The sequence below is a fragment of the Cercospora kikuchii genome (genome assembly GCF_019650295.1).
Source record: "Cercospora kikuchii DNA, contig_00007, whole genome shotgun sequence".
In the NCBI taxonomy this organism is placed as follows: Eukaryota; Fungi; Ascomycota; class Dothideomycetes; order Mycosphaerellales; family Mycosphaerellaceae; genus Cercospora; species Cercospora kikuchii.
The window spans coordinates 1596458-1609797 of record NW_025408588.1 but is presented as its reverse complement, the minus strand read 5'-3'; the positions used below and the strand labels follow the sequence as shown (position 1 = coordinate 1609797).

General features: G+C 52.3%; 6 protein-coding genes across 6 annotated transcripts; 5 read left to right on the top strand and 1 right to left on the bottom strand.

Moving 5' to 3' along the window:
- Positions 1 to 747: 747 nt before the first annotated feature.
- On the top strand, positions 748 to 1830 carry CKM354_001073200 (uncharacterized protein; the record flags this gene model as incomplete). Its single annotated transcript, XM_044806199.1, has 2 exons — positions 748 to 794; positions 846 to 1830. 2 exons carry the CDS (start codon positions 748 to 750, stop codon positions 1828 to 1830), a joined length of 1032 nt encoding a protein of 343 aa, XP_044662134.1.
- Positions 1831 to 2466: 636 nt separating this feature from the next.
- On the top strand, positions 2467 to 4487 carry CKM354_001073100 (GPI-anchor transamidase subunit GAA1; the record flags this gene model as incomplete). The annotated part of the gene is made up of 3 exons (XM_044806198.1): positions 2467 to 2476; positions 2532 to 3922; positions 3975 to 4487. 3 exons carry the CDS (start codon positions 2467 to 2469, stop codon positions 4485 to 4487), a joined length of 1914 nt encoding a protein of 637 aa, XP_044662133.1.
- Positions 4488 to 4734: 247 nt separating this feature from the next.
- Positions 4735 to 5435, top strand: CKM354_001073000 (uncharacterized protein; the record flags this gene model as incomplete). The annotated part of the gene is made up of 2 exons (XM_044806197.1): positions 4735 to 4968; positions 5028 to 5435. 2 exons carry the CDS (start codon positions 4735 to 4737, stop codon positions 5433 to 5435), a joined length of 642 nt encoding a protein of 213 aa, XP_044662132.1.
- A 712-nt stretch (positions 5436 to 6147) lies between these two features.
- Positions 6148 to 7682, bottom strand: CKM354_001072900 (uncharacterized protein; the record flags this gene model as incomplete). Its single annotated transcript, XM_044806196.1, has 5 exons — positions 6148 to 6653; positions 6704 to 7021; positions 7079 to 7274; positions 7336 to 7364; positions 7418 to 7682. 5 exons carry the CDS (start codon positions 7680 to 7682, stop codon positions 6148 to 6150), a joined length of 1314 nt encoding a protein of 437 aa, XP_044662131.1.
- A 699-nt stretch (positions 7683 to 8381) lies between these two features.
- On the top strand, positions 8382 to 10184 carry CKM354_001072800 (uncharacterized protein; the record flags this gene model as incomplete). Its single annotated transcript, XM_044806195.1, has 8 exons — positions 8382 to 8498; positions 8552 to 8693; positions 8753 to 8992; positions 9048 to 9115; positions 9168 to 9359; positions 9409 to 9586; positions 9644 to 9724; positions 9775 to 10184. The coding sequence occupies 8 exons, from the start codon at positions 8382 to 8384 to the stop codon at positions 10182 to 10184; spliced, it is 1428 nt and encodes a 475-aa protein (XP_044662130.1).
- An 822-nt stretch (positions 10185 to 11006) lies between these two features.
- CKM354_001072700 (uncharacterized protein) lies at positions 11007 to 13054 on the top strand (the record flags this gene model as incomplete). Its single annotated transcript, XM_044806194.1, has 2 exons — positions 11007 to 11711; positions 11765 to 13054. The coding sequence occupies 2 exons, from the start codon at positions 11007 to 11009 to the stop codon at positions 13052 to 13054; spliced, it is 1995 nt and encodes a 664-aa protein (XP_044662129.1).
- Positions 13055 to 13340: the final 286 nt, after the last annotated feature.

The following is a 13340-nucleotide window of genomic DNA, read 5'->3' as shown; positions in this document are numbered from 1 at the left end:
TTCAGTGGCTTCTTGAGATGCACATAAGCAAATGCGCAGTCTCACTGAAGAAGCAGTCTTGGTCTCGACATCTACGACAACAGGAGCCTCATCAGCGGTGTGGCCAGAGCTGGAGCTTTCTGCAAGTTATCGAGCTCAAATGCGGTTCGCTCTCTCGCCATCCCTACATGACTACCAAAAGTATCTTGCCTTTCCTGTAGTATATAACATGATCTACTGAAATGTAAGGGCTGATCTCTCACTTTCTTTCCCTTTAGCACAAAACTTCACGTGGACCTTGCGATGTTTGCTGCGTGCATCGTTCTACAGGGGCATATGCATCAGCTGCTGGCATGCCTGGGCTTTCCAGGCAGAATCGCAAGAGAAGCCGTGAACCGTCCTGCGAACAAGTACCGTCGCGACGAGTCCACAATCAAGCGCCTGTAGTTGACTGCAACATGTGCGTTTGCATGAGCTACGATGGTGAACACGATGGCCAGGAGGAGGCTCTCGCGGCGAACTCGCAAAACATAGTAGAAATTTGACCCAAGCAGCTTTGACCAAGCTTGGGTATGCACAAACGAGGGTTCATGCTTTGGGCCCTCTTCTTCGAAACGTGAGGGCATTAGTGCTCTAAGGACTTGCAGCTCACTTTAGCTCACTCCGTTTCACATGACACTTCTATGCAGCCGCATCTAGCACTTCTTTGTTTTCTTGTTTCATCTTTCCTCCTAGAAGACTCACAGAGCACCAGTGCGACGTTACACCATGGCGGCTGGTGATCGTATCATCGTGCCTTGCGACGATGATCAAAAGTATGTGTGACGACCTGCACGAGTCTTGGTACTCCATTGACGTCGTCGTAGGCTTGAGAACAGCATCATCACACTATACGTCGGCGAAGAAGCTGCCCGCTACACCATACACGGCAAGATCCTCGCGGAGAGATCTTATGACCAATTCGATGAATCGATCCTGCTGGTGTCGGGGAACGAGCGCTTTGTTGACTTGTCAAATGTGACACGGCCGGTCTGCGAGCTCTATCTGCATTTCATTCAACTCGGAAGCATACCTTTATGGCAGGATAAGGCAACGACTGAGGAACAAAATGCACTGAGAGAAGAAGTTGCTGTCACCTTGATCGAGCTCTACCGCGTAGGCAAAATGCTTTCAGACAAGCACACCATGGATAAAGCCGTCAGCGGAATCATCGAGGTTTTTAACGGATTCGATCGCCCAATGCTAGCTGTCATGCCAGGAGTCGCGTGCATTACGAGAGTGTACGACACTACCGAGCCGGGCTCTAAACTGAGGCTGCTTATGGTCAACATGTACGTGCGGAAGGCTTGCTGGGCAGAGACGATCGGTCATTTGCCCAAGTCCTTCTTGGCTGATCTCGCCAGTGCTGCGCTGAAAAGGGTCGATGATCTTGAGAAAGGCGAGCTTCGATTCAAGCCTGCTTTGGTTCAGTGCATGTACCATGAGCATGCAATTGGCGAGCGTTGTCCAAGCCGCACGACCAGGAAGCGTAAGTATTCTGCAGCTGCCGATAATTCGCCAGTGGTTATTGATCTCGACGAGGTTCCGCAACTTGAGGTGGCAACTCCCTATGCGGATGGCGAAGTATCGGACTTTGGGATGGCACTGGCCAGCACGGGCGCGTTGACAGGGCGTCTAACTGGGAGTCCGACTCGATCACGACGGCATGGCGAAGTAGCAGATACTCGTACTGCAACACTCCATGGCGACATACGTGGAGTCGAGACCTCTCGAGCCATCTCCGAAGACATTCCAGCCTGTGAGGAGCAGCCTGATGTGTTCTCGCCTGGCCGCAGAAATAAGTCCGTGTGAGTTGGAAGATCGGCTGTATCGCAGGGAGCAGAGAGACAAGCGGAAATATGCGCATTGGTCACCTCGATATGATTCTTGGATTTCTTTGCCAAACCCAACATGCCATAATCTTGAGACTGCATCGAAGCTGATCCGTGGCACTTACCAAGGCCGATTGTGAGGCGACGAGTGCAGCTGTGGTTTTAGCAGGAGTGCTGATAATAATGCACTATGAAGCCTGCCCATATAATGCATTTCTGCACTCTAGATACTCCTCTGATGCGCTTTGATAACCAGAACCTGGGCGATTAGTCTCGGGTCCCGATCTTGAGCTTCGGCGATTCACATAGTCCTCCTTCCAGGTGCATTGGGCCTCAGCGCCATCTCCGCCCGTCACGCTCTGAATATCGTGTTCTTGAGACATTACAACGTGTCATTCGTGCAATTTTGTATCGTCCAGTCATAAATGTCGTGGCATCTTCCTCGATGTCTACATGGAAATGTTCCAGAGCAAGCAACTGCTGGGAAGGAGATGGATCGCTGAGCCCTAGTACGTCAAATCTTGAGTACGATTTTGAATAAGCAGCATCAAACTCATCTCGCGCGTCACGAACACGTCTCCTCGTCACTTACAGCATCCCAATGCGATAACACAATATGGCGCTCTGTAGGTATCCATGATAAATAAAGCTACAGCTTATCTTACTGACAGATACATACAGCAGCGCGCCTTTTGACCTTGCGGCGGTCTCCGATTCTGCTCAAATTACCCCCATACCTTTCAGCCATATGCATCCTGGTCGGCATAGTATGGGTCTTGCTTCTTCCGCTGAACGACTACTCGCGGCAAACGTACATTTCCGAGAATGCGATCCTACCTGGGCAGGTTCACACGTACTTCGGTGGCAGCGAGCATAACATCTTCCGCGCATATCGACAGGAAGTCTACAACCTTGGTCAAAAGAGCAGAGAAGAGAGATTGGCAGGCATAGAACAGATTATCAAGGAGATTAAGCTCAAGAGCGCGACACAGGAGTATGCATTCGAGGTCGCGGGCGAGAAGATCGAGGGCAGGAACGTCTACGGGTTGCTTCAAGGACCGAGGGCAGATGCCACGGAGGCCATGGTCTTGATCGCAGCTTGGAAGAACTTCGAGGGAGAGCTCAACTATTCAGGCGTCGCGCTGGCATTGACTCTGGCACGATACTTTAAGCGATGGAGCATCTGGTCCAAGGACATCATTCTGCTCATACCCGAAGACAGCACATATGGGTCCGAAGCATGGGTCAGTGCATACCACAGCACGGGCACAACCCCCACATCGAGCCGGAACGTCAGTGACTTGCCCATCAAAGCCGGTGCACTTCAGGGCGCTATTGCGCTGGACTATCCTGTCGGGCCTTGGGGAAAGCGCTTCGAAAAGTTGGATGTGCTGTACGATGGCATTAACGGCGCGCTGCCCAACCTCGACCTCATCAACACAGCAGTCCAGATCGCGTCAGGCCACATGGGCATGGGCTGTTCGTTACATGGTTTCACGAAGCACTCAGACAAGTACCCAGATCGACTTCGCACGATTGCCTCCGGCATTTTGTCCCAAGCGCAAGGCGTAGCTACCGGACCTCATTCCGCATTCATGCCATACCACGTCGACGCCATCACACTCAAGACCGTTGGAGATGGCTGGCACGATGAGATGAGTCTCGGGCGAGTGACGGAGAGTATCTTCCGAAGTATCAATAACCTGCTGGAGCACCTGCATCAGAGTTTCTTCTTCTATATCCTGCTCAACACCCACAGATTTGTGAGTATTGGGAGCTATCTACCAGCAGCTATGTTGGTAGCTGGCAGCTTCACAATCAATGCGCTTGCGCTCTGGATCTTGAGTGGCAAAGGCCCTGTGGAGAAGCCTGGCAAGCTGGAAAGTGCAGGCGGCCAGAAGCCGAAGGGCGAAAAGATGGTCAAAATCAAGGAAGGTGACAAAGTCGCAGTTGTCGCAAAGGAAGAGCTGCAAAGTGTTGAGAGAAAGATGTTCCTACCTGCTGTCATGGTTTTGGCAGCCCATCTTATCAGTCTGGTGCCACTTTATCTACTCACGCATACGAGTAAAGCAGTAAGTGCAAGGAAATCGATTGAGCGCAAGCCCCCAGCTGACATCGTTGCAGAACTTGCCGTATGTGTTTGGTATTGTCACAACGAGCAGCTACATACTTCCCGCCTACATCTCGATCCTGCTGGTTCGGTACCTCCGAGCGACATCGCAACAGTTGCAGACAATGCAGGCATTTTCGCTACTCTTCCTCGGGGCAACTTTCTCGACTTGGGCTACACTCAGTTTTTCATTGGCACTAACAGTGGGTCTGTTGGCATGTCCGCTTGGATTTGTGCGTCCACTGCCTCTGCGATCAGCAAGCGCCGACAATGGCAAACAGCGCACACTCGCCATCGCGCTGAGCATTCCCTCAATCTTGCTATGGCTGGCACTCTCACCTGCGACTGCTGTCTATGCATTCAGCTGGTTTGTCAAGATGGATGTCAGCGCGGTACTATTTGAGATTGCCAAAGGCTGGGCTGCGCAGGGTGTATGGAGCTGCCTCGTGCTTTGGTGCGTTTGGTGGCCTGGGTGGACGTTGGCTGGAGTTGTGCTGGTCAGCGGTGCTGTGACTACCAAGCGATAGCATTGCAGAACATCGAAATACAGCAATTTCACGATGAAGAGGAACGCGTAGCAAAATGGCGAAGATGTGGCAGTCGCAACTCCGCGAGACGCGATTTGGGAAGGCACGCGCATCGCCGCCTGCACCCTCATGCCAACGTCACATCAAGTCTTCCAGCCTTGACTTGACCTTCACACAGCAACACTTCGCATCAGCCCAACCGATACATTACTGTCTTTCGTACAGGTCGCTGACTCGATCTGCCACGATGGGTGCCACCAAGGAGGTCAAGGAGAAGAAGCTGACTCCCGATGAGTCGTCCAAGCTCATCCTCAACTACCTACGCAAGACCAATCGGCCGTACTCTGCCACAGACATCAGCACAAATCTCAACAACAAAGTCACCAAGGCAGCTGCCACGAAACTGCTCAAGGACATGCACGAGCGGAACGAGATTGATGGCAAAGCCTCCGGAAAGCAAATCGTCTACTTTGCTATCCAGGCATGTCACATCGTTCATCACCTTTCTGCATATATCGCTGACTCGGGTTCACTCATCAGGATGAAGTAGACGAGAACTTCGAGGAGACAATGCAAGCCAAAGAAGCCGAGACCGAACGCCTCAGAACTGAGATCATGTCTCTGAAGACTGAAGAGAAAGAGCTTCGTCTTGCTTTGCGAGCTGAATCTACAATCGTCACGACGGCAGAGCTGAAGAGTAATGCCGAGAAGCTGGAGCAAGAACAAGTCGAACTGCAAGAGAGGTTGGCGAAACTGAAGAGTGGGAACGTCAAGCCTGTCGACCCTGAGAGAAAGGCACAGATTGTTGCGGCGAGGAAGAAGTGGGCCAAGATTGTGGCGAATAGAAAGAAGATTCGGAAGGAGTTGTGGGGCATGATCTTGGATGCTACGGAGAAGGATCAGGTGGCGGAGCGGAAGGAGGAGGTGGGTATTGAAGGGGACATTTGAGCCGATGAGATTGTGGGAACAAGGTCCCCGGAAAGGCGTCAAGAAGAGGGTGGAACCAGTGGTGCATTACCTTGAAGTGGAATATTGGCAGGGCTACTGTCTCGCAGACGTTGCCTGTACTGGCCCTCCAACCGATGTCCTTTGCAAGTTTCGCGTTGCGACGGCTTTTCTGCTCAAGAGAACACTATCTTACACCGAGCGATTCGCGAAATTTGGAGGCTATTCTTTAGCAAGATTCACCAGCCTGGTAGTCTGCCTGCTGGTAATGTCTTAGATGGCGTTCGTTAGCGTCGGTGTTCTTCACGACCCTTGCCAATGTTTCGGTGCTTTTCGCAGGTAACTAGGAGATACAGATCGTCAATACTATTTGTCGCGAGATCGAATCTTTATCATCGAGCGGTTTTCGACCGGAATCGCTAGTCGATGGACAATGTTTGCCAGACTGGTCTGTAGCTTCGCGTGACCACTGAAGCGGCTGTCAAGTAGGAGAATCAATCTGCCAACGTGCGCTTGATGTCGTATTCGCTGGATGTAAACTTATTTCTGGTTGAATAATGAAGCCATGAAACTGGCTACGAAGTCGAAGCTGTTCTGCTTGAGACGCGCTTTGCTGCATTTCCGTCCCATCATTTTCGCGCTGATTCATCAATTTCCCCTTCCACTTTCCATGCACGCGCGAGTCGCGTTCCTCCTTCTGCAACCTGCCGCAGTATTACATCGCGCTGCCACTCTTGTTCGCACCCGGGAACTCTTCGCCCAGAGACTGCCACAGCGGCTTTCCGTCGCGCGTAATCTCACCCAGCTGTGGGCAGCTCATGTTCAGAAGCGGCGCAGCGATGGCATCGGTGAGCATCTTCAGAGGCGCCGCGAGCGTGCTGACGAGGTTGTTGAGGTAGTTCGGCGCTGCAAAGTTGACCACTTCGAGGGCAAAGCATAGCAGGTTGTTGCCTTCCAGTAATCGGGGAACATTCAGGACGCCATCAACAGGATCTCCGAGATTGACGCCAGTGAAGGAGTTCACCTCGCCTGTGTTGCCGCCGACACTGCCAAAGATCGGGTAGCGCAGGACCATGGCCACGATATCGAGATTCAGATTCACGAGGCCGTACGGAGCCGGGTTTGGCACCAGGTTCGCGGGAATCCGCTCGTGGCCTGTGATGTATGTGAAATTGTCTCGGTCGCCCGTCACCGAGTACCAGCTCTTGAAGATCTCATGTGCTGCATTTCGTTAGCCGGCGGACTTCGAGTCCGGCGATCTCGGCACTCACTGAACTCCTGCTTGCCAGAAGAGTAATTGGCGAACAGGTTCCTCATGAAGCAGTACCCGGTATTCCGAGCGATCATCCCAGTGACCGGCCCATAGTAGAAGTATGGGTTGGTCGCAACCGTCTCATTCCAGCGAATCATCGCGAAGTCGGTCATAACCTCCGCAGTAAATACCTGCCCTTCCGGAATCAGATCATACAATGTCTCGAACTTGGTCAAGTTCATGGTCACTGGATCGTTGGTAACGTATAGGTCGTCTCTCGTCGGCGATGAGTCTGCTTCGATGAAGTTGTGGGAGTGGTCGATTCCACGAGGCTCGCCTAACTGCATGTCAGCAGATTCATTCGTGCGTACAACGGGAAGAGCATGGAACACACCTAGAAGTCCGAGAGCATTTCCGAGCAGATTCTGTACCTCTGGTGTTGTACCACCGATTGAGAAAGAGGGGTCGAGCGAAACTGGATTGCCAGTCCATACCACACCCATCACAGCCAGAAGTAATGCCAACTCGACGCTCATGTTGACGACACTGGTTATGGCGTTCACTGCTCCAAGCAAAGACACGACCCCGTTCTGCGATGGAGGGTCAGCGTCATCCTAGTTCGTGTCTGGCCAGGCTGGTGCGTGTACTCACTCGTGGGATGTAGCCATGATTAGCCATCGCTGCTACTGTCAGTTGCTTGTTCTTGAGCAGCACCTGAGTTGATTATGCTCACCATTCAGACCTGGACATGGACCTCTCTGGTCACCTGGACCAGGCGCTTGCCACTCATGCTCGCCAGTAACCTCGATTGCTGCTCCGCTACCACCAGGACCACCACCGCCACCGAGGCCACCAAGGCCTTCTAAAAGTCCAAGAAGGCGCTTTTCATGAAGTCCAGCATGCACGTGTCCATTGTGCTGGAGATTTGAGAAGGCCCACGCGTTCCGTGGAAGCAGGCTCACGAGTGCCGTCAATAGCTGCACACGAAATAGATACATGGCGTATAGGCACTGGCATGCATGACACTGTAATAGGAACAACCGGTCATCAATAGCTTAGTTTTGACTGGATTGCCCCTTTCCGCCCTGCAAACCTCGCCTCACCTCCACTCCCACCGAGACTTGCAGCGATCCGTCAGCTTATGGTCCGTGGACACACACCATCATTTCTTTGATGGAGCGATCTTGCCTGCTACGAACCAAGCCTTTTCGGGCCTGAAAGCCGCTCCTCGCTTCAAAGGTCAAACATCGGCACATCATACGCTAACTTCGCCGGTTCTCTCTAGCAACTCGGGCCCGCGGCTGCTGTCCTCCTTGCTCTCATGCATGGCCCTGCAAACTGGGAGTCCTCACACGCCGTCCCGACTGTCGGTGCTTTCTATCGGAAAATGGCTCCGCGTTAGAGCTATGGTCTCACGGCTGTTCTGCAGTCAGCGTGACTACCGCCGGCAGCTTGCGTGCGCGCTTCTTCACTCACTAGGCGATTAGAAAATCTGCGATGCTGGCCAGGGCTCCTGGACGATCAGCATTATTCCGCGCACCTACGCTTTGTGCACGCGTGGCCGTGTTGCGGAGGTTCAACGTCCTATCTCGTCCTTAGAGGGATCCGGAGATCTATTCCATGAATCACTATCATCACACGCACTTCTTCATGTTCTACGGATCCAGTCACGCTCTTTCTTCCCCTGCGCACGAAGTATGAGATTTCTCTGGACTCTGGTCGCTCTCTTTGCGACCCTGTGTGCCAGTCAAGATGCGGGGCAGTCGGACCTCCAGCGTGCTCTGGGGATTGTGCAGCAGATGCCAGAATGCGCCGTGCGTATGCTCCAGACATTCATACTGGAGCTTCACTAATCATCCTGATGTAGCGAACTTGTCTCGTGGAAGCGGTAGCAGCTTCCGGCCAAAGTGCTGGCAACATCGACATCGCTTCAAGCTGTAGTAACACCACAGCGACGGCAGGTATTGAAGCATGCGCCTTGTCGACCTGCAAGATCCGAGAACAACTGGGTATGCTACTTTGAAAGGTTCACAGTCTGCAAGAGGGGCAGCTGACAATAGCCTTGTAGTTGCAAAGAATCTCACGGAACAACTGTGTCAACGACCTGTGCGCGATGCCGAGAGCTTTTCGATTGCCAGTATTGTCGGGATTGCATTGGCTGCGGTGGCATACATCATGCGACTTCTGTCCAAGGTGCGCTTTCCTTGCGAGAGAGGTGCTCGAATCGATACCGACTTTTGGTGGGATGACTTCACGATCACCGTCGCAATGGCACTTCTGATTCCAATTACTGCGCTTTCCAACGTCTGTAAGTGGGAGTCTGGCGCACGGGTATACTCAACAGATCGCTGACGGCTTTTTAGTGACCGGACTGGGTGTCGGCAAGGACGTCTGGACAATTCCGTTCGACAAGCTTCCGCAGATTCTCAAAGTGCGCTTCCTGAGCTCACCGTACACGAGAGCTGTTGTTAATCTTGGAACAGGTCTATTACGTCGACGAGATTCTGTATCTGACCGCTCTACCGACGATCAAGATAGCTATTTGCTGCACCTACCTTCGGATTTTCCAGCACAAGAACTTCAAATTACTTGCCTACATCGCCATCGCCCTTAACGTGGCATACGCCATCACCTTCATTTTGATCACAGCCTTCCAGTGCACACCGGTCAATTTGGTGAGTGGAGTGACGCATCTGTTGATAAACAGGAGGCTGACGACTGCAGGCCTGGGACAATTGGGACAAGTCACTGCCCGGCCGCTGCAACAACATTAACGCGCAGTCCTGGGCTTCGGCGGCTTTCAACATCGCCTTGGACCTAGTTGTCGTCGTCTTACCAATGCCTATGCTGTGGAGAATGAATCTGAATACTCGCAAGAAGATATTGGTTATGCTCATGTTTAGTGGGTGAATTCTGAGAATGCCGCAGTGAGGGGGATGCTAACAATGGGTTCTGCTAGGTGTCGGATCATTCGTCACTTTCGTCTCCATTCTGCGACTTCGACTCCTGGTCAAATTCGGCAACTCCCAGAATCTTACACGTCAGTCACGAAGGGAAGACTCTTGCGCTGCAACTGACAAATGTCGATAGATGACTACAAGCAAGTAGGAGCATGGACGGTCATCGAGGTTGATACAGCAATGGTTTGCGCTTGCATGCCTGGCATTCGTAACTTGATCCGAAGAGCTTTCCCTAGACTGATGGGACAGAGTACAGCCGGTACCGCAGGCAAATCTGGATCTGGAGGCTTGTCTGGGGGGACCGCCGTAAACAGCGGCGTCGTTGACAAGAATGGCGCTGAGATTTACGTGCGACCCAGGCACAGCGATGATGGCCACTTCATTCCACTCGAAAATATCAGCACTCAAGAGGTTCACACATCGCACGCCCGTCAAGTCAGTAGCAGCAACCAAACTACGAACTTTTCGCGCCCAGTGTCGCCGCTGGAGACCATTCAATGGGAAGGGGAGAAGAAGCAAAAATCGGCATATCCAGCTTGAGGTCGGCCGGCTGGCATAATCACAGTATCACGGAAGGCAATGGCAGCGACAGAGCCGAGAATGAAGCAACGGAAGATCGCAGCATAAGATTCAGGAGAAGGAACCGTTCATGATCCGACGGTTGTTAGAACTACCGCACGGGATGTCTCGCACGAGCGTGCGCACGAGCATTCCAACTACCCACAGCTTCAGCGCGACCGATGACATATTTTGCATCTGAGCCTCACGAAAAATCAATCTTGATCGATACTTGCCTCGGCCTACTCGTATCAGTCATTGCCGAAGCACGATCGATCCTTGAAACGAGTCAAAGGGCGCGACAAAAGTCAATGATCGCATTGAATGCGCCGAAGCCAGGCGTGTGCCTACCGTGCACTAGTTTCTGAGCATCACTTTGCCCAAGGTGAGATTCAAGGGACAACCATGGACGCGGTTCAGGGCTCATTAAATCACGAATCAAGTTTCACTGCCCCGGTCTAAGCACTAAGCTGCGGGTAGAGCTTTGTCCTTGTGCCTGGGCAGGTACCCGAACAAGCCCCAGAGAGACCCCGGTCCGCCGAGGCTTCGACTACTCTATGCCCAAGCAACTAGAACGTCTAGTGTCTCTATAAGAACTCGCTTAAGCAGCACCCAACCAAGTAATTTGCGAGACGGACATTCCGTGGGATCGTGCGTAGACATGGGAGACTCCCTGGCGATTGCGCGTTCGCGTATGGTCCCAATGCGCGATTAACTCCACGTTGATGTGCAGCTCGAGCTGTATCGTAAAGTGCGGCCGCACGCTTTGAACGCATTCGAGTTGTCCAGTTTCAAGACTCCAAGATGTTGACAAAAAGCCTCGTCGCAGCTCTATCGCTTGCAGCATCAGTCAACGCGGTTCCTAGCAGTCATCTCAAATTCCATCAACGTCGAGCGATCGATAATGCCACGGACTACGAATATGTAATCATCGGTTCAGGACCAGGAGGAGGTCCGCTCGCATCTCGGCTTGCTATTGCTGGGCACAAGGTCTTGCTCATTGAAGCTGGTGGCGACTATGGCGACAACTACAATCAATCGGTTCCGACTTACAGTTTGAAGTCTGCCGAAGATGACTTGATCAAATGGGACTACTGGGTCAGACATTATGAGGACTTGGAGAGACAAAAGAAAGATACCAAGATGACATACAGGAACCCGGATGGGTCGCTGTATGTTGGTTTGTATCCTCCCGAAGGTGCAGAGCCGCTTGGTATCTTGTACCCTCGGACGGGCGCGCTTGGAGGTTGCTCTGAGCATCATGCGTTGATCACAACGTATCCATGGCGTGCTGACTGGACATACATTCAACAGCTCACTGGAGACGATTCTTGGGGCCCCGACGAGATGCGCGAGCATTTTGTTAAGCTCGAGAAGGCTCAATACCCAGTGGGTGCGGGTCACGGCACTGATGGATGGCTTCGGACCAGTCTGACCAACTTACTGCTTGTGGCCCAAGACTTCAAGGTGCTTTCTATCGTACTGTCGGCGGCCGCAGCCATGGGCAAGGTGAGATATCGATGTACTTGAAACCGCAAGTTTTTCTTACTGACAAGCTGCAGGATGGTCTCCTGAGCAGTCTCCTAAGCACAGTCACCTCGCTCACCAATGTTCTCCTTACCGATGTGAATGCCAATACGGACCCCGAGGAGAACGTCTATCAAGTGCCGCTCTCGATTGACGCTGACACCTCCAAGCGCAGCGGTACCCGTGCATTCATTCTCGACACTGCCAACGCCAAGAACGACGACGGGAGCCGCAAGTATCACCTTGACATCGCTCTGCACACTCTGGCCACCAAGATCCGGTTCGACGAGAATGGTGACGTGCCAAAAGCAATCGGCGTCGAGTATCTCTCAGGCGAGCGTCTTTACAAGGCAGACCCGTATCCTTCTGCGGCCGGTGGCACAGCTGGGTACGTTGCCGCAAGCAAAGATGTGATCATCTCTGGTGGCAGCTTCAACACTCCTCAGCTTCTCAAACTTAGCGGCATCGGCCCTAAGGACGAACTTGACCAGTTCGGTATCAAAGTCATCAAAGATGCTCCTGGTGTCGGCAGCAACATGCAAGATCGCTACGAAGCCGCTATCGTCGCCGAGACAGCCGAGAAATTCCCCATTTCCGCGGACTGCACTTTCGGGTATAATGGGCAGGCAGATCCATGCCTCGAGAAATGGATCAATGGCAAGAGTGTGCTGGACAGAGGTCCATACACGACTAGCGGCGCGGCTGTAGGAGTAGTGCTCAAGACCTCTGTTGCTCAAGATCACCCAGATATCTTCATCATCGGCACGCCTGGTGTTTTCAATGGCTTCTACCCTGGCTTCGCCTACGATAGTGTTAAGAGCGGGAAGAAATGGTCGTGGCTAGCACTTAAAGCACAGCCACAAAACAACGCTGGGACAGTCAAACTCCGATCTACTGATCCTCGCGACGTGCCTGAGATCCTCTTCCGATCTTTGGACACGGGTAATACGACTGGCGGCGGCGACGAACGAGATTTGCAAGCACTCTACGAGGGTCTTCTCTGGGGTCGCGAAGCTTTCGATAAGCTAATCCCTCTCGATGGGACTTTCACAGAGGCCAATCCTGGTCGCAACGTAAGCTCGGAAGCGGATCTGAAAGAATATATCAAGAATGAGCTATGGGGACACCATGCTTGCTGCACTGCTGCAATTGGTCCTGATGGTGATCCGAACGCTGTTCTTGACTCCAACTTCAAGGTGCGAGGTGTGGAAGGTCTAAGAGTTGTGGACGCTTCGGTGTTTCCTAAGATTCCGGGAACTTTCATCTCGTTGCCGATCTATATGATCAGTGAAAAGGCTGCTGAGGCGATTATAAATGGCAATTAGGAAGTGGCGTCGAGAATTCAGTAATGCGAGACATTCTTTCATTCCTTGAAGCATCGGCAAGAAGATTGCAGTAGGTCCAAGACTCATGTGTATAATATCTCTCTGTACAGTTTGGCAGAACCAGTGACTATACATAGCAGAGAATGTATCATTATAGCATGAATTTCTTCCAAGATCGATATCAGTGCTTCAGGTGGTTCACATCACGAGAGGTAGATTTAAAGTTCGGCCCGTGCTTTGTGCATGTGTCAAAGGGCGCAAAGTGGAGAAGTTGCGATCTATAAAA